Source organism: Mobula birostris, chromosome 3 (assembly GCF_030028105.1).
Source record: "Mobula birostris isolate sMobBir1 chromosome 3, sMobBir1.hap1, whole genome shotgun sequence".
In the NCBI taxonomy this organism is placed as follows: Eukaryota; Metazoa; Chordata; class Chondrichthyes; order Myliobatiformes; family Myliobatidae; genus Mobula; species Mobula birostris.
The window spans coordinates 145,639,377-145,659,960 of record NC_092372.1 but is presented as its reverse complement, the minus strand read 5'-3'; the positions used below and the strand labels follow the sequence as shown (position 1 = coordinate 145,659,960).

General features: G+C 44.8%; 1 protein-coding gene and 1 long non-coding RNA gene across 6 annotated transcripts in view; one reads left to right on the top strand and one right to left on the bottom strand.

Moving 5' to 3' along the window:
• LOC140195305 (uncharacterized) overlaps window positions 1-20,584 on the bottom strand; it is a 224,580-nt gene that overhangs the window by 197,905 nt on the left and 6,091 nt on the right. For 3 of the 5 annotated variants that reach the window (XM_072253406.1, XM_072253408.1, XM_072253409.1), the window contains exon 2: window positions 4,986-5,152. In XM_072253406.1, coding sequence (XP_072109507.1) covers window positions 4,986-5,152 — 167 coding nt within the window. Of the gene's footprint in view, window positions 1-4,985; window positions 5,153-5,598; window positions 5,658-20,584 lie in introns of those variants that run through there. The other 2 variants (XR_011885416.1, XR_011885417.1) reach the window with 2 other exon arrangements.
• LOC140195308 (uncharacterized) lies at window positions 4,769-13,763 on the top strand. The gene is made up of 3 exons (XR_011885419.1): window positions 4,769-4,865; window positions 6,405-6,570; window positions 13,683-13,763. It is a non-coding gene; the product is annotated as an uncharacterized lncRNA (long non-coding RNA).

Genomic DNA, 20,584 nt, shown 5'->3' with positions numbered 1-20,584 from the left:
TGTCTCAATGATAAAAAAAATCTTCAATTGAAGTCTATAGAAAACATAGAAACATAGAAAATAGGTGCAGGAGTAGGCCATTCGGCCCTTCGAGCCTGCACCACCATTCATTATGATCATGGCTGATCATCCAACTCAGAACCCCGCTCCAGCCTTCCCTCCATACCCCCTGACCCCCGTAGCCACAAGGGCCATATCTAACTCCCTCCTAAATATAGCCAATGAACTGGCCTCAACTGTTTCCTGTGGCAGAGAATTCCACAGATTCACCACTCCCTGTGTGAAGAAGCTTCTCCTAATCTCGGTCCTAAAAGGCTTCCCCTCTATCTTCAAACTGTGGCCCCTCGTTCTGGACTTCCCCAACATCGGGAATAATCTTCCTGCATCTAGCCTGTCCAATCCCTTTAGGATCTTATACGTTTCAATCAGATCCCCCCTCAATCTTCTAAATTCCAACGAGTACAAGCCCAGTTCATCCAGTCTTTCTTCATATGAAAGTTCTGCCATCCCAGGAATCAATCTGGTGAACCTTCTTTGTACTCCCTCTATGGCAAGGATGTCTTTCCTCAGATTAGGGAACCAAAACTGCACACAATACTCCAGGTGTGGTCTCACCAAGGCCTTATACAACTGCAGTAGTACCTCCCTGCTCCTGTACTCGAATCCTCTCGCTATAAATGCCAGCATACCATTCGCCTTTTTCACCGACTGCTGTACCTGCATGCCCACTTTCAATGACTGGTGTATAATGACACCCAGGTCTCGTTGCACCTCCCCTTTTCCTAATCGGCCACCATTCAGATAATAATCTGTTTTCCTATTTTTGCCACCAAAGTGGATAACTTCACATTTATCCACATTAAATTGCATCTGCCATGAACTTGCCCACTCACCCAACCGATCCAAGTCACCCTGCATCCTCTTAGCATCCTCCTCACAGCTAACACTGCCACCCAGCTTCGTGTCATCCGCAAACTTGGAGATGCTGCATTTAATTCCCTCATCCAAGTCATTAATATATATTGTAAACAACTGGGGTCCCAGCACTGAGCCTTGCGGTACCCCACTAGTCACCGCCTGCCATTCTGAAAAGGTCCCGTTTATTCCCACTCTTTGCTTCCTGTCTGCTAACCAATTCTCCACCCACACCAATACCTTACCCCCAATACTGTGTGCTTTAAGTTTGCACACTAATCTCCTGTGTGGGACCTTGTCAAAAGCCTTTTGAAAATCCAAATATACCACATCCACTGGTTCTCCCCTATCCACTCTACTAGTTACATCCTCAAAAATTCTATGAGATTCATCAGACATGATTTTCCTTTCACAAATCCATGCTGACTTTGTCCGATGATTTCACCGCTTTCCAAATGTGCTGTTATCACATCCTTGATAACTGACTCCAGCAGTTTCCCCACCATCGACGTTAGGCTAACTGGTCTATAATTCCCCGGTTTCTCTCTCCCTCCTTTTTTAAAAAGTGGAGTTACATTAGCCACCCTCCAATCCTCAGGAACTAGTCGAGAATCTAACGAGTTTTGAAAAATTATCACTAATGCATCCACTATTTCTTGGGCTACTTCCTTAAGCACTCTGGGATGCAGACCATCTGGCCCTGGGGATTTATCTGCCTTCAATCCCTTCAATTTACCTAACACCACTTCCCTACTAACATGTATTTCGCTCAGTTCCTCCATCTCACTGGACCCTCTGTCCCCTACTATTTCTGCAAGATTATTTATGTCCTCCTTAGTGAAGACAGAACCAAAGTAATTATTCAATTGGTCTGCCATGTCCTTGCTCCCCATAATCAATTCACCCATTTCTGTCTGCAAGGGACCTACATTTGTCTTTACCAGTCTTTTCCTTTTTACATATCTATAAAAGCTTTTACAGTCTGTTTTTATGTTCCCTGCCAGTTTTCTCTCATAATCTTTTTTCCCCTTCCTAATTAAGCCCTTTGTCCTCCTCTGCTGAACTCTGAATTTCTCCCAGTCCTCAGGTGAGCCACTTTCTCTGGCTAATTTGTATGCTTCTTCTTTGGAATTGATACTATCCCTAATTTCTCTTGTCAGCCACGGGTGCACTACCTTCCTTGATTTATTCTTTTGCCAAACTGGGATGAACAATTGTTGTAGTTCATCCATGCAACCTTTAAATGCTTGCCATTGCATATCCACTGTCAATCCTTTAAGTGTCATTTGCCAGTCTATCTTAGCTAATTCACGTCTCATACCTTCAAAGTTACCCCTCTTTAAGTTCAGAACCTTTGTTTCTGAATTAACTATGTCACTCTCAATCTTAATGAAGAATTCCACCATATTATGGTCACTCTTACCCAAGGGGCCTCTCACGACAAGATTGCTAATTAACCCTTCCTCATTGCTCCAAATCCAGTCCAGAATAGCCTGCTCTCTAGTCGGTTCCTCGACATGTTGGTTCAAAAAACCATCCCGCATACATTCCAAGAAATCCTCTTCCTCAGCACCTTTACGAATTTGGTTCACCCAATCTACATGTAGATTGAAGTCACCCATTATAACTGCTGCTCCTTTATTGCACACATTTCTAATTTCCTGTTTAATACCATCTCCGACCTCACTACTACTGTTAGGTGGCCTGTACACAACTCCCACCAGCGTCTTCTGCCCCTTAGTGTTACGCAGCTCTACCCATATCGATTCCACATCTTCCCGGCTTATGTCCTTCCTTTCTATTGCGTTAATCTCTTCTTTAAGCAGCAACGCCACCCCACCTCCCCTTCCTTCATGTCTATCCCTCCTGAATATTGAATATCCCTGAACGTTGAGCTCCCATCCCTGGTCACCCTGGAGCCATGTCTCTGTGATCCCAACTATATCATAATCATTAGTAACAATCTGCACTTTCAATTCATCCACCTTATTACGAATGCTCCTTGCATTGACACACAAAGCCTTCAGGCGCTCTTTTACAACTCTCTTAGCCCTTATACAATTATGCTGAAAAGTGGCCCTTTTTAATGCTTGCCCTGGATTTGTCGGCCTGCCACTTTTACTTTTCTCCTTAGTACTTGTTGCTTCTACCCTCACTTTACACCCCTCTGTCTCTCTGCACTGGTTCCCATCCCCCTGTTGTGAACTAACCTCCTCACGCCTAGCCTCTTTAATTTGATTCCCACCCCCCAATCATTCTAGTTTAAAGTCACTTCAGTAGCCCCCGCTAATCTCCCTGCCAGGATATTGGTCCCCCTAGGATTCAAGTGTAACCCGTCCTTTTTGTACAGGTCACGCCTGCGCCAAAAGAGGTCCCAATGATCCAAAAACTTGAATCCCTGCCCCCTGCTCCAATCCCTCAGCCACGCATTTATCCTCCACCTCATCGCATTCCTACTCTCACTGTTGCGTGGCACAGGCAGTAATCCCGAGATTACTACCTTTGCAGTCCTTTTTCTCAACTCCCTTCCTAGCTCCCTATATTCTCCTTTCAGGACCTCATCCCTTTTCCTACCTATGTCATTGGTACCTATATGTACCACGACCTCTGGCTCCTCACCCTCCCACTTCAGGATATCTTGGACACGATCAGATAGAGGACAACATTTTTTTTTAAAAATCACAAGCTGCGGCAAAGATCAAAAATCAGATTGTATGAATAATATTTTAGGTTTCATTGGTGGCAATTGAGCAAAATTTAGTTTTCTGGCTCCATCATTTATGCAGAAAGCAAAATCCCCAAAGAAGGGTCTCGACGGGAAACATCAATTGTTTACTCTTTTTACTCTGACCTGCTGGGTTCCTCCAGCGTTATTTTTTCTGTGTTCCCTTAAATTATTTCCCATATTTTGGAGGTTTTTTTGAAATGTTTGGACAACATCTAAAAAAAAAGCTTTTTGTGGTTAGCATTCAATAAGCAGTCCAACCACAGACATCAATTCTTCTTCTTCTCAGCTTTCCAGTCTTTCCTGTGCAGTATTAAAGTAATACCTTTGCCAGGTTACATAAACACTAATGAAACCCTATTAAACCAACACATAGGTCAAAATTTTAGTTAAGTGGCAAACAATATTATCTGAAAAAAATCAATATTATTTTCCCTCAGTTTTGCAGTTCAGCTCATCATAGTGAAGACCATTCCATTATGGTTAGAACATTAAATTTAGTTATTTGATCTATGCTCTCATAATTTAGAGACCTTCAAATTGTAAAAGCGTTTCGGAAGAAATGAGGTTTTTTTACTGTGTATAATCACCATTGTAAGAACCAAAATGCATTAGAGTAATCTCCCAAGTTTGTTCCTTGTTTTGCTCTATGTAAAGTAGCTATCCCTTTTACAATTCAAGAGGACGTACTGTACCAGTCCAATGACTACAAATCTCGTGTTCCTTGTGAGGGTTGCACGCTGTTTGATTTGGCAGTTTGTCACCATACAGTTTATTTGCTCCCGTAGCGCCCATAAACCTAGAATTTTCCTTCAAAAGTGTGATTTAAAACTGAAGGTTCATCGCCTGCGTTCCGCTATGTTGAATTCCTTTCTCGAAATCTTTCCAGCCCTCATCACCCCATCCCGCGGCCAGGACCGGTTCATGCAACAACTCAACAGTTTAAAAATACGTGACTAAACTTATCATATGCACACATTCAATCGGATTGTTTTTTTTTCTAAGCTGGTGTATCTTTCCTCGATTGTTTTGCAACCGTCCCTAATACGCTTTATTAAGCTTTATTTACAAGTGAGGGTTGATGTATCCATCTGCGCCGCCTCTCGGATACCCAGAAGATCCAGTGCAACTCCATACGCTTGCACAAAGCAAACTGCTGGAGGAACTCAGCGGGTTAGGCAGCATCTATCGAGGGAAACAAAGAGACAGTCGAGGCCCTGCTAAAGTGAGTTGTGAAATGTGGGTAAAGCACTGCCCTAAAATAAATCTGCTAAATCTGTCGCGATGAAAAAAAATAATTATGATCAAGCTACCCGGTGTATAAATTCAGACAATATTAAACTACCTGTGGCTTGGTCCAATTGTTGGATAATTGACGCAGGTTGCTTTCTCCCCCTCTTCCTACCAACGTTGCGGCTGCCAATTTCAGTTGGAACCAAAGTCAAAAAGGCGAACATCGAAACAATCGCTCTCGCGAATCCAATTGCCATCTTCTCAAACCCGTCACCTATCCTTGTCAAACAGAAAAGCAAGAGTAGTTTTTACCCACCTCACACTATGACCAAAAGCCGTCTTTCATCGGCAGAATGGCACAGATATTAATCAACTTATTAAGCACAATTACATTTCCACTGATCAATTATCTAATGATATTGACATCGCCCTTCTCTAAGTATTAATAGGCTTGTGCTTAGAAAAACGGTTTCATAAAACAGTGGTTGAAAAAATTTGTGATACAGCAAAGAAAAACACTAACGGGCCGATTAAACAGCTGGCATGATCGATGAGGATTAGAACTCACAAATTATTCTGTTTTCCTCCCTAAGCAACAAGTGCAGCAAGGAAGTTTAATGTTTAGAAATAAATCTAAGGAAAGTGAGGCAACAAAGTTCAAACGAAAGGATGTACTAATAATGATACAGAAAGATTTTAAAATCAACCTTCTATCTAAGTCTTACTCTGTCTGAAAATCGGTTGAGAACCTGCTGCCCTTTCCTAGGTGTAAAACTCCATCCTGGAGCTTTCCACAGTTAAATGAGTTAAACCCCCCGAAGCGCTTTGGTGAATTGAAACGGGTCGCGGATATTACGCGAGACGGGCGGTGGGAGGGAATCTGCATTTCCTGACCTAATTTTAATTTCTCTATCTGACGGGAGGTATACTCCCCACTGAAGTCGAGAACTGCGACATTCAGATCAGGAGCTTTACAAGAAATTGAGACACGACTCCGTAAAGATAACAAGGATGCTAGTAGACAATACAAGTCCGAAATACAGACCGAGGCAACTCTTCATTAATGCCAGGGCTTACTTGCTATAACGGGCTCCAATACAACGTCAAGCAGCATCAAACAGACAACAGCGCATTCCTTCTTAATGAGCTTAATATATTCAAAGTCTAAGTAAAAGTTATTATCAAATCATATACCATATAACCAAATATTACTATATACTACCTTAAGAATCGTTTTCTTGCAAGCATTTAGAGGGAAATAAATACCATAGAATATCCAAAAAAATCTATACATTAAGATACGTGCTTTGAACAGAAGGGGATTGGAATGTCATCACCCACCCCAATAGCCTCAAATACATCTCAACCCACAGTCACCATTGCAGATGTAGGATCAGTCTTCCAGAAAGTGAACCCATGGAAAAGCAACTGACCTGTATGGTTTCTTTGGCCTTAGATCTTGCACAGATCATCTGCCAGATGCATTTGCAAACATTTTTAATCTCTCCTTGCTTCATTCTTTCCAAACAAGAGAAAATCTGCAGATGCTGGAAATCCGAGCAACACACACAGAATGCTAGAGGAATGCAACAGGCCAGGCAGCATCTATGGAAGAGGGTATAGTTGACGTTTCAGGCTGAGACCCTCGAGACCTGCTTTAAGAGGACCATTATCATTCCAGTTGATGTGAAAACAAGGTAATATGCTTCAATGACTACCACCCTGAGGTGCTTCAAGAAGCTGCTCGTAGTAAGTGTTCACTCCAAACCCCCAGATGACCTTTACCCACCTTGTGCAGAAATAGGTTGCTATTTCCCAGACCCTATAGTCATCCCTGGAGCATCTGGACAGTAAAGGCACCTATGTTAAACTATTGCTTATTGACGACAGCTCCGCCCTCAATACTTTAGTTCCAAGCAAAGTTCCCTCCAACCTCATAAACCTGGGATTCAACACCTCCCTTTGTAACTGGAGTTTTGACTTCTTGACCAGTCAGCAAGGATAAGCTGCCACTCCTCCACCATTATTATAGTCAACACTGGTGCTCCGCAAGTTGGTGTCCTCAGCCCACTGCTCTATTCCCTGTAAGCTCATGACTTTGTAGGCAGATTCTAACTCCACCTACATGTTGGCAGAGAATACTAACTTAGTGGCCATAATCTCAGTCACACTATAGGAAGAAGATAAAGAACCTAATGCCATGGTGTCATGACAACAACCTTTCTCTTGGTGTCAGCAAAAAAGAAGAGCTAGTCTTTGACTTAGGAAGGGGCGGTGGAGGACGCAGAGGCTGGTGGGATGGTAGGTGAGGACAAGGAGAACCCTATCCCTGGTGGTGTGGCAGGAGGATGGGGTAAGAGCAGATGTGTGTGAAATGGAAGAGATAATTGAAGAAGAAGCCCCTTTTTTTGAAAAAGGACATTTCCTTCGTTCTAAAATGAAAAGCCTCATCCTGAGAGCAGACGTGGCAGAGATGGAAAAGTTGAGAGAAGGGGGTGGCGTTTTTACGAGTAACAGGGAGGGGAATAGGCCTGGCAGCTGTGAGAGTCTGTTAGTTTATCATAAACACAAAATACTCCGCAGATGCTGGGGTCAAACCAACACTCACAACACGCTGGAGGAACTCAGCAGGTCGGGCAGCATCCGTGGAAATGATCAGTCAATGTTGAATTCTCCAACTTCAAGTAATTCCCTCCCCCTCCCTTCCCCTATCCAGGTTTCACTCTGCCCCCTCCCCCAGCTGCCTACTACCTCCCTCATGGTTCCGCCTCCTTCTACTACCCATTGTGCTTTCCCCTATTCCTTCTTCACCTTTCCTGCCTATCACCTCCCTGCTTCCCCTCCCCCACCCCTTGATCTTTCCCCTTACTGGTTTTTCACCTGGAACCTACCAGCCTTCTCATTCCCACCCTCCCCCCACCTTCTTTATAGGGCCTCTGCCCCTTCCCCCTACAGTCCTGACGAAGGGTCCCGGCCCGAAACATTGGCTGATCATTTCCACGGATGCTGCCCGACCTACTGAGTTCCTCCAGCATGTTGTGAGTGTCCGTTAGTTTATAATAGACATCAGTGGATAAGCTGTCTCTGGAGATGGAGACAGTGAGATCAAGAAAGGGAAGGGAAGTGTTGGGAATGGACAAGGTGAATTTGAGGGCAGGGTGGAAGTTGGAGGCAAAGTGGATGAAATCCATGGGTTCAGCATGGTTGCAGGAAGCAGCAACAATGCAGTCATTGATGTAGCGTAGGAAAAGTGTGGGATGGTCACCAGTGTAGGCTTGGAACATAGACTGTTCCACATAGCCAACAAACAGGCAGGCATAGCTGGGACCCATGTGAGTGCCCATGGCTAACCCTTCTGTTTGAAGGAAGGAGAAATTATTTAGAGTGAGGACAAGTTCCACTAGGTGGAGTAGAGTGGTGGTGGAGGGGAACTGGTTGGGTCTGGTGTCCAGAAAGAAATGGAGCTTTGAGGCCTTCCTGGAGCATAATGGAGGTGTATAAGGACTGGACATCCATAGTAAAAATAAAATCACCGGGGCCAGGGAAGCTGAAGTCCTTGAAAAAATCAAGGGTGTGTGAGGAGTCACCTGATTCTGAGTTCAAGTACCTTGGCATGAACATCACCAATAGCCTGTCCTCACCCAGAAAGCTGACCCGCTCCTCCATCTCTTCAGAGTGGTGAAGAAATTTGGCATTCCTCTTTCACCCTCACCAATTTTTATTGATGCATCACAGGAAACATCTTATCTTGTTGCATCATGATTTGGTACATATCATGTAAAGGGGGTCAATGAAATGGTGGATGAACTGAATAAGTATTTTGCATCAGTCTTCACTGTGGAAGACACTAGCAGTATGGTGGAAGTTCTAGATATCAGGGGTCATGAAGTGTGTGAAGTTACCATAAATGGAGAGAAGGCATTTGGGTAAATGAAAGGTCTGAAGGTAGATAAGTCACCTGGACCAGATGGTGTACACCCCAGGATTCTGAAAGAGGTGACTGAAGAGATTGAGGCATTAGTGATGATCTTTCAAGAATCGCTAGATTCTGCAGTTGTTCCGGAAGACCAGGACATAGCAATGTCATTCCTCCCTTCAAAAAGGGAGCGAGGCAGAAGAAAGGAAGCTACAGGTCAGTTCATCTAACCTCAGTGGTTGGTAAGATGTTGGAGTCAATTATTAAGGATGAGATCTCAGGGAATTTGGAGGCACATGATAAAATAGGCTGTAGTCAGCATGGTTTCCTCAAGGGAAAATCTTCCCTGGCAAACCTGTTGGAATTTTTTGAAGAAATAACAAGTAGGATAGCCAAAGGAGAATCAGTTGATGATCTGTACTTGGATATTTGGAAGGCCTTTGACAAGGTGCCACACATGAGGTTGCTTAACAAGCTATGTGCTCAAGATATTACAGGAAAGATTCTAGCGTGAATAAAGCAGTGCCTAATTGGCAGTAGACATAGAGTGGGAATAAAGGGAGTCTTATCTGGTTGGCTGCTGGCGTCTAGTAGTGTTCCGCAGAGGTCTGTGTTTGGATCGATACTTTTTACATTATATGTCAATAACTTGGATGATGAAATTTATGTCATGGTCCGGTCCATGATGTCCGCATTCCAGTTCACAGTCCAGTCCACTGACCCTTCTTCCAGGTTTTCCTGTTTACCCCATTTCTGTTGAGTGCTCTGATTGAGCCACATGATTCTAGTTTGGGCAGACTCATAAATACCTCCAGAGACCAGGACTTGGTTGCTGGATTGTTCCTGTCTGAATCCCTTCCCTTCCTTCTGTTGCCTCGCCTCCACCTTGTCAGTTCCCCTGGGAGCAACCTGCCGGTGGAAGGCTAGAGCAGCCAATTACCATCTTTAGGCTGTGTTGGGCAACCATCCCCTCATGGAGCCTTGCTGTCAGTAGTTGGAGCTGTCTTTGTGGTAGGGATCCGGCTCTTTCTGTAGCCAGCTGAGGTTGCTGGCCGAACTGAGACTTGGAGCTTCCCTGGAGCAGAGATGGAACTGTCTGTTGTTCTTTGGTGTTTCTCTCTTTTTGTCCTTACCTCTGTGGGGTAAGCCAGGCTGTTTTGCTGTTGCCCTGCGGTGGGGGGGGGGAGGTGAGATCTGTGTTGTCTTGACCTCGCCTCTGTGGGGTAAGTCAGGCCATTTTGCCGTTGCCCTGCGGGAGGATCTGTCTTGTCTTGTCCTCGCCTCTGTTGGGTAAGTCTGGCCATTCTGCTATTACCTGACGGAGGGATCTGTCCCACCTTGGTGTGGAGATTAAGTTGAGTCCCAGCTTGTCTTAGGATAAGTCCCAGCTCTATGTCTATGTTCTGTCCTGCCTCATGTTTGTGTCGTGTTAAAGATGAGACCCAGCTTGTTGAAGGATAAGTCCCGGCTCTATGTTAATGTTCAGTTCCCAGTCTATCTCTGAGCTCCAAGCCAAGCCTCGAGGATCCCGCAGCCAAGCTCCACGGACCCAGGGCTTGAGGATCCCGCAGCCAAGCTCCACGGACCCAGGGCTTGAGGATCCCGCAGCCAAGCTCCACGGACCCAGGGCTCGAGGATCCCGCAGCCAAGCTCCATGGACGCAGGGCCCCAGCCACGTCCTGTCCTGAAGTTATGTCATGTCCTTGCCTAGTTCTTGGGCCTGAGCCCAAAGCAAGACCCAGGTTCTGGGTCCTTGTCCAGTCTCTAGCTCAGAGCCCAAGCCCAGGCTCCTAGTGCATAGTTCCTTGTCCGCGGTCCCTGTCTTGTCCATGTCCTAGCCCAAGTCTGCGTTCTTGCCCTCGCTCCTTGTCTGTATCTGGTCACATCCCTACTCTAGTCAAGTCCTGTTCCTTGTCCTTCAGTATCTGTGTCTCGCATTTAGGTCTGTTCCCAGCACCCCATTGTGACAATTTATGGCTTTGTTGCAAAGTTTGCAGATGATATGAAGATAGGTTGAGGGGCAGTTAGTTTTGAGGAAGTAGAGGCTACAAAAAGCTTTAGGGAGATTAGGAGAATGGGCAAAGAAGTGGCAAGGGACTGGACAGTCTTTGTGCAGGATTCCCTGGAGGTGAATTTGCAGGTTGAGTCTGTGGTGAGGAAGGCAAATGAAATGTTAGCACTCATTTCAAGAGGACTAGAATATAAAAGCAAAGGTATAATGTTGTGATTTATAAAGCACTGGTGAGGCCTCACTTGGAGTATTATGACTTGTTTTTGGCCCTTTGTCTTTGAAAGGATGTGCTGCAACTGGAGACAGTTCAAAGGAGGTTCACAAAAATGATTCCAGGATTGAATGGCTTGTCATATGAAGAGAGTCTGATGGCTCTGGGCCTGTATTCACTGGAATTCAGAAGAATGAGGGGGTGACCTGATTGAAACCTATTGAATGGTGAAAGGCTTTGATAGAGTGGATCTGGAGAGTCTAAGACCAGAGGCACAGCCTCAGAACAGAGGGATCTCCTTTTAGAATGGAGATGAGGAGGAATTTCTTTAGCCAGAGAGTGGTGAATCCATGGAATTCTTTGCCACAGCTGCGGAGACCAAGCCTTTATGTATATTTAAGGCAGAGGTTGATTGATTCTTGATTGGTCAGAGCATGAAGGGATACGGAGAGAAGGCAGGAGATTGGGGCTGAGAGGAAAATTGAATCAGCCATGATGAAATGGTGGAGCAGACTCGAAGGGCCAAATGGCTCCTATATCTTATCGTTTTATTGTAGCTCAGCTGCTCTACCTGCAATGCAGGAAACTGCGGAGTTGTGGACAGAGCTGAGCACATCACAGAAACCAGCCTTCCCTGCATGTAAACACGAGGAATTCTGCAGATGCTGGAAATGCAAGCAACACACATCAAAGTTACTGGTGAACACAGCAGGCCAGGCAGCATCTCTAGGAAGAGGTACAGTCGACGTTTCAGGCCGAGACCCTTCGTCAGGACTAACTGAAGGAAGAGTTAGTAAGAGATTTGAGAGGGGGAGGGGGAAATCCAAAATGACAGGAGAAGACAGGAGGGGGAGGAATGGAGCCAAGAGCTGGACAGGTGATTGGCAAAAGGGATATGAGAGGATCATGGGACAGGAGGCCCAAGGAGAAGGAAAAGGGGGAGGGGGGGGAAAACCCAGAGGATGGGCAAGGGGTATAGTCAGAGGGACAGGGGGAGAAAAAGGGGGGAGAGAGAGAGAAAGAATGTGTGTATATAAATAACGGATGGGGTACGAGGGGGAGGTGGGACATTAGCGGAAGTTAGAGAAGTCAATGTTCATGCCATCAGGATGGAGGCTACGTAGACGGAATATAAGGTGTTGTTCCTCCAACCTGAGTGTGGCTTCATCTTTACAGTAGAGGAGGCCATGGATAGACATATCAGAATGGGAATGGAATGTGGAATTAAAATGTGTGGCCATTGGGAGATCCTGCTTTCTCTGGCGGACAGAGCATAGGTGTTCAGCAAAATGATCTCCCAGTCTGCGTCGGGTCTCACCAATATATAGAAGGTCACATCGGGAGCACTGGACGCAGTATATCACACCAGCCGACTCACAGGTGAAGTGTTGCCTCACCTGGAAGGACTGTCTGGGGCCCTGAATGGTGGTAAGGGAGGAAGTGTAAGGGCATGTGTAGCACTTGTTCCGCTTACAAGGATAAGTGCCAGGAGGGAGATCAGTGGGGAGGGATGGTGGGGGACGAATGGACAAGGGAGTCGTGTAGGGAGCGATCCCTGCGGAAAGTGGGTGGGGGGAAGGGAAAGATGTGCTTAGTGGTGGGATCCCATTGGAGGTGGCAGAAGTTACGGAGAATAATATGTTGGACCCGGAGGCTGGTGGGGTGGTAGGTGAGGACCAGGGGAACTCTATTCCTAGTGGGGTGACGGGAGGATGTAGTGAGAGCAGATGTGCGTGAAATGGGGGAGATGCGTTTGAGAGCAGAGTTGATGGAGGAGGAAGGGAAGTCCCTTTCTTTAAAAAAGGACATCTCCCTCGTCCTGGAATGAAAAGCCTCATCCTGAGAGCAGATGTGGCGGAGATGGAGGAATTGCGAGAAGGGGATGGCATTTTTTGCAAGAGACAAGGTGAGAAGAGGAATAGTCCAGATAGCTGTGAGAGTCAGTAGGCTTATAGTAGACGTCAGTAGATAAGCTGTCTCCAGAGACAGACAGAAAGATCTAGAAAGGGGAGGGAGGTGTCAGAGATGGACTAGGTAAACTTGAGGGCAGGGTGGAAGTTGGAGGCAAAGTTAATGAAGTCAACAAGCTCAGCATGCGTGCAGGAAGCAGCGCCAATGCAGTCGTCGATGTAGCGAAGGAAAAGTGGGGGACAGATACCAGAATAGGCACGGAACATAGATTGTTCCACAAAGCCATCAAAAAGGCAGGCATAGCTAGGACCCATACGGGTGCCCATAGCTACACCTTTAGTTTGGAGGAAGTGGGAGGAGCCAAAGGAGAAATTATTAAGAGTAAGGACTAATTCTGCTAGATGGAGCAGAGTGGTGGTAGAGGGGAACTGATTAGGTCTGGAATCCAAAAAGTAGCGGAGAGCTTTGAGACCTTCCTGATGGGGGATGGGAGTATATAGGGACTGGACATCCATGGTGAAAATAAAGTGGTGGGGGCCAGGGAACTTAAAATCATTGAAAAGTTTAAGAGCCTGAGAAGTGTCACGTACATGGGTAGGAAGGAATTGAACAAGGTGGGATAAAACCGTGTCGAGCTATGCAGAAACGAGTTCGGTGGAACTTCCCTGCACGTGGACTCTGACCACACTTCTCACTAAAGATAACATAATCACAGATTCCACCCATAACAGACATTTTCTCTTCTTCCCCCTCCCATCAGGAAGAAGATATGAAAGCACATCCTAAGAAGCTCAAGGACACTATTATAAGACTACTGAATGCTTCCCTGGTACAATAAGATGGACTCAACCTCACAATCTATCTCAATGTGACCTTGTGCCTCATGTCTATCTGACTTCATTTTCTCAGTACTGTAACTCTTACTTCTGCTCTTTATTCTGTTATTGCTCTACCTTGTAATACCTCAATGCACTGAAGTAATGAATTGATCTGTATGGATTGGTATACAAGAAAAGTTTTTCATTACGCCTTGTTATATGTGACAATAATAAACCAAATTTTCATTTGATTCATGCACTCAGTAATAAGGGAGTAATTGTCTGTCATGATGGATGCAACTCCATTAAAGTGAACTGTTCTGCCTGGATGGTTTGGAGCTTGAGTATTGCTGGAGCTACACACATTCAGACAAGTATTCATCCAACTGACAGCCTATAGGTGATGGAAAGGCTTTTTCAGGCAGGAGAGTTGTTCGCTACAAGATACCCAGCCTTATAATATTTGTGTCAAGTTGAATTCCTGGTCAACGGTAATATCCTGAATGATGTGGGAGTCTAGACAATGGTAATGCCAATAAATGAGAGTAGTAGTTTGCTGGATAATTTTGGAGATGTAATTGCCTTGCATTTCTCAGTCCACAGCTCAGTATTTCCTAGGTCTGGGTTCACACAGACATGGACTGCTTCATTTGCTTTGGAATTAAATGGAGTCGTACATTGTGGAGTCATCATGATGAAGAAAGATCATTGATGAAGTAGCCAAAGGGTCTCGGACAGTACAGCAGAGATGATTAACCACCACAAACATCGATGGTTTTCCTTTGTGCAAGTTTGGCTCCAGTGTTTTTCCCTCGATGCCCATTGACTTCTGACTTACCAAACCCCCTTGAAGCTGCAGTCAGTTCAAAGTTGCATTGCTCGCAAGGCCTCCAAGAGGATCACGACTTTCTCGTTGGGCTTGGAGGCTTGCCTCAATGACTTGGCGAGCTATGTTGGCTGGAGTCAGGGCTTTAATGAGTTGACTCTTGGTAAGATCACCCTTGCTAAACAGGACCAAGGGTTGAGGCTAGACTAAGAGTGGTCTACCTGTCCTCCAGTTTCAAGGATCCAACTCAGGGTTAACAAACCTGACTAGTAAGACAAAACTGCTATGGAAATAGCAATGAAGAATCCTTCTACATCTGAGTGTGACGGTATTCACTTGCATTGCTGACAGCAGTGAAAACTTAGGAAGCTACTGACACAATGAAGAAGGCCCTGAACACCACTAGAGATGGAGGACCTTCATTGCTGCCTAAGTTCCAGTGGTGTAAAGAGCAGTAAGTAAGTAAGTTGCTCTTAAGGGCAGTCAACTCAGCCGGAATTCAGCTCATTGACCCAAATTTCAAATTTGGACCATTGCTAGGGTCCCCATATCGTCATTCAGATCACCATTGACCAGGTGGAGTAAGCTAGTCTCCACTAGCTCAGAATAACATGATTCAGATTGTAATAAAAAGTTTATTACAATTACATCTACAGAAAGATTTGCTTATTGCCTAGAAACCAGTCTCAAACTTAACTTTATTTCCTTAATAGAGAGGGAAATATCCGAACAGCTTCATTGAAATGTGGCGTTGAACAAAAAATGTGTCACTGCTACTTGTATTTAAGGAATGGAATCTCCTTCTCTGCAGAAAATTCCAGGATTTCACAATAAAAGGCTGTATTGCAATTTATGCTATTTGATTTCCATAAATTGCCCTCTGAACTTCAGGGAGAAATCATGCAATTTGTGAGAAATGAATGGCATTTTTTTTGGATTGCAGTCTTGGAGTCACCCCAAAGAGGGATGAATTCCCATGCTCTCCCAAAGATAGCATAAATGGCGCTCTGTGTAATTACAGTGGATGTTTGTTGAAAATATTAATGAAACAAAGATATTGAAGTTTGATAATGGGCTCACATTGTTGGCCACTTCCAAATATACTTGCATTTCTGCTCCGGAAAAAGTTCTGTTTTGATGCAAACAATCTCTCCAGGCATCCCTTGTGATTAATATCTGAAAATATGCAGATTATTCTTTTATGCTTGTATGAACTCCTTAGACCCTAGATTTGAACTAAAGAGGAATTTGAAAGTTGGCTCACCTCTCCTATGGTGCTGCCACACTTGGCTTTACTCCTTTCACATGTGTTTTTCCTCATTAAAATTGGAGAGGGAAACAAACAATAGAGGACTAAATGCTGCCCTAAAGTATTCTTCATGCTTAAGAGGTTATAGTTTTCCAGTTGACTACAGGTAGTTATCCAGTTCTTTCAATATCACACTTAGTAAGTCTACATGGGAAAAATACTTTTGCAAAATACAGACAAACCTAACACTTGGGAAGCCTTGGTAAATCCCTCAGTCTCTAACTTCCGCTAATTTAGAAGTCTCTAACTTCTAAATCGACTTCTCTAACTTCTGCTAATGCCCCACCTCCCCCTCGTGCCCCATCTGTTACTTATTTTTATACACACATTCTTTCTCTCACTCTCCTTTTTCTCCCTCTGTCCCTCTGAATATACCTCTTGCCCATCCTCTGGGTTTTCCCCCCACACCTTTTCCTTCTCCCCGGGCCTCCTGTCCCATGATCCTCTCATATCCCTTTTGCCAATCACCTGTCCAGCTCTTGGCTCCATCCCTCCCCCTCCTGTCTTCTCCAATCATTTTGGATCTCCCCCTCCCCCTCCAACTTTCAAATCTCTTACTCACTCTTCCTTCAGTTAGTCCTGACGAAGGGTCTCGGCCCAAAACGTCGACTGTACCTCTTCTTAGAGATGCTGCCTGGCCTGCTACATTCACCAGCAACTTTGATGTGTGTTGAGTGAACTTAGCCTTTTTTTCCTTAGAGCAACAGAGGATTGAGGTGTATAAGATGATGAGAGGCATTGATCCTGTGGACAGCCAGAGGCTTTTTCCCAGGGCTGAAATGGCTAACATGAGGGGTTATAATTTTAAGGTGCTTGGAAGTGAGTACAGAGGGGATGTCAGGGGTTAAGTTTTTCACACAGAAAGAGGTGGGTGTGTGGAATGTACTGCCAGCAAAGATGGTGGAGGTGGATACAATAGGGGGTTTTAAGATAGGTACATGGAGCTTAGAAAATAGAGGGCTATGCGGTAGGGAAATTCTAGGCAGATTGTAGAGTAAGTTACATGATCAGCACAACATTGTGGGCCGAAGCACCTGTAATGTGCTGTGGATGTCTATGTTCTATGTTCTATATCTTCAATGGTGCCTCAAGCCTCCTCACCATCTGGGATATACCCTCTACACTACCCCTTACTACCATCATGGAGGAGGTACAGGAGCCTGAATACCTAGACTGAATCATTTAGGAACTGCTTCTTCACCTCCACCATCAGATTCCTGAATGATTCATAAACCCATAAACACTACCTCATTACTCCTTTTGCCCCATTTATTAATTATTGTAATTTACAGATTTTAATGTTTTTAACTGTACTGTTGCCACAAATAAACAAATTTCTTGTCATTTATTAGTGATAATAAATTTGATTCTGATTCTAATTCACTGTCAGTTTGGCTAAATATTCAGATTGGGTAGATAGACAGAGATCAATAGTACACAGACAGTGCCATGTGAGTAGGTAACTTTTGAATGATGATCCAGTTCAAATTAAAATCAAACAACATTTTTAATACCTTTTCATTAAGATCTACCTTTATATAGCACACTGCATTCTTCCTTTTCTATAACTCTTTCCCCCTTCTCTGATGATAAATCATCATTTAAAGCATTCACTGCAAGCTCATGGATTCTTACAGCTACCCCCATTATGGTGTTTTCTTCCCTTTTCTGCTTTATATCTGTATGGTTCTATTCTTTTATCAATTTCTTTGGGGGCACTTGTTTAACTAATCCTATCCAGAAACCAGTTTCACTGACACTTGGTGATCTAATCACTGCCTTGTTGGAAGAAATGGAATGAGGATGTTCTCTCCCATACACACTTACCTGACCATTAGATTTCTTCTACTTTCTTATCCCCTGCTTCATCTGGTTCTATCTCCCCAACATCTCCTCACCAACTTTCACCTGCTAACCTACCATCTCATCCCTCCCTCATACTGCTGTATATTGACAATCTTCTCTCTCAATTCTAATGCAGAGACCTGATCTGAAAAGTTGATTTGCAACTTTTGCCTCCACAGATACTGCTTGATCTGCAGAGTTCTTCCAGCCATTTATTACGTAACTTCAATATAAACAAAGAAAACGCAGCACCCACTTGGCCTTGCAAAATCTTTTCTCACTTTGAATAAGATTATAGTTAATTTGTTACCCAATTCCATATACTTACTTTTGTCACATCTGTTTAATATTTTGATTTTAAAAACCTATCAAGGTTAAGTTCAAGCTTATTATCATTGAACTATACGCATGTATACAGCTAAACAAAATAGTGTCCCTTTGGGGCGACAGTGCATATAGTCACACACAACACACGTAGTTGTGATACATTCACAAGATAATATTAGCACAAGTCTCTGAGTGACATGGCCTGAAGGTTGACAGGTTGACATAAAGTGTGGGGTGCATGTTTATGTAAGACTGTATAATGTTACTGGCACCATGATAATAAAACAAGCAGTCGTGTGGTCTCACGAGACTAACTGACGCCACACATGTATAGATATGTGAAACAGCAGCAATAAAAGGTGAAAAGTGACCAATGCAGGACGAGAGTGTATCTGTGAGCTGGGGAGCTGGGGTATGGAGTCGGGAGGAGATTCAGACAGGGTGTATGTTCTTGCTGGGTGGCAGCCGAGTATTAAGAAGTATAACGACTGGAGGAGGAAGCAGTTACCCAGCCTGACGGTTCTGGTTCTTTTGCTGCGATACCTTCTGCCTGACAGCAGGAGGTCAAAGAGGCGGTGGGAATGACGGGAGGGGTCTTTGGCAACACTGGAGGCACTGTGTTTGCAGTGCTTCTGATATATGTTGTGAATGGGGGGGGGGTCATGTGGAAGAGAGACCCAGATGATGCTTTCAGCAATTTTCACCATCATTGCAGTGTCTTGCGATCTGATACATTGCAATTCCTATACTAGACGGTGATGCAAGTGGTCACGATACTGTTGATGGTGCTCCAGTAGAATGTGGTGAGAATTGGGGAGCAGGGGCTTGGTTTGCATCAGTCTCCTCAGGAAATGGAGGTGCTCTCTTGCCCTCTTGGCCAAAGAGGCAGTGTTGAGGGACCAGGTGAGATCGTCAGTAATGTGTACGCTAAGAAACTTGGTGGCCCTGACTGCACAGAGAAGCCACTGATGTGCAGTAGGAAGTGGTCAGCCTGCACTTCCATGAAGTCCATAGCCATCTCTTTAGTTTTGTCCATGTTCAGACTCAGGTTGTTGTGCTTATACCTTCCAGTCCACAAACTGCTCAACTCTTCCCTGTTTGCTGTTTCATCATCGTTGCTGATGAGGCCAGCCACTTGTTGTGTTGTCAACAAACTTGACGATGTGGCTAGAACTGAATTTGGCAGGACAGTCGTGAGTTAGCAGCGTGAACAGCAGGAGGCTGAGCGCACAGCCTAGGTGGGTGCTGGTGCTCCGCGTGATGGAATCAGAGATGTTGTTGCCAATATAGATTGTCCGTGGTCTCTTTGTCAGGAAGTCCAAGATCCAGTTCCAGTGGGAGGTGTTGAGACTAAAAGATGGACAATTTTCCCTCCAACTCCGGGGGAATAATTGTATTGAGAGCAGAACTGAAGTCATTGGACAGCACTCTGACATAGGAGATACCGCTGCCCAGGTGGGACAGGACTGCGTAAAGGGTGGAGGCTATGACATCATCAATAGACCAATTTGGGTGGTAGCAAACTTGTAGGCGTCCATTGTGGTGGGAAGTTAGGATTTAATGCAGTTAATAAAAGGCCACTTAAAGCCCTTCATTATTACTGGGGTCAGTGCCACGGGACAGTAGTATTGAGGCAGGATATAGTCAGCTTCTTGGGCACTGGAATGATGGTAGTGACCTTAAAGCCTGCATGGTTGGTAGTCTAATCCAGGAAATGTTGAAGATGTCAGAGAGAACATCTGCTCCCTGGGCTGCACAGTGTCTGAGCACAAGGCCAGGTATGTTGTCAGGCCCTGCAGCTTAGTGTAGGTTGACCCTGTCTAGGGTCCTCTTCATATCACTGTGGCCAGACAGAGTGCCAGCTCCTCGGTATAGAAACATACGTAAAACATGTTCAGCCTGTCAGGAAGAGAGGTGTCATTGTCATTGACGCACAGTGTGGACTTATAGTCCATTATGGCCTGAATATCCTACCGTTTGTGCCGCCTGTTCCTGGTGTTATAGAAGTGGCTGTAGGTTTTCTGTGTGTGCTCCTATTTTGCCTTCGTGATATGCGGGAAAGCACAGCTCGAGCTGTCCTGAGAGCTTATCCCCCGAACTAATGGCAAAATCTCATTCTCTCAGCAGTGCCCGGACATCCACTGTCAGCCATGGCTTCTAATTGACCCAAATGGTGATGGTTTTAATGACAGAGACATTCTCGATGCACCTCGCCATGTAGTCGGTCACAGATCCTGTGCAGTCATTAATGTTAAACACATTCCAGTCGGTTCATTCAAAACTGTCCTGTCATGCTAAGGTGGCTCCTTGCAAACTAGTTTGGCGAGTTTTAGCAGTGATCTGCATGTGGGAATTGGCAAAACAGATATGTGATCAGAGTATCCGAGGTGGGGGTGGGTCAGCCTCGTATGTCCCACCGATGTTGGTGTAAACTAAGTCCACTGTTCTCTCCTCTGGTAGAAAAGTCAACATGTTGATAAAATTTAGGTCGGTACATTTCTTTTAGGTTTGCATGGTTGAATTCCCCAGCTACAAAA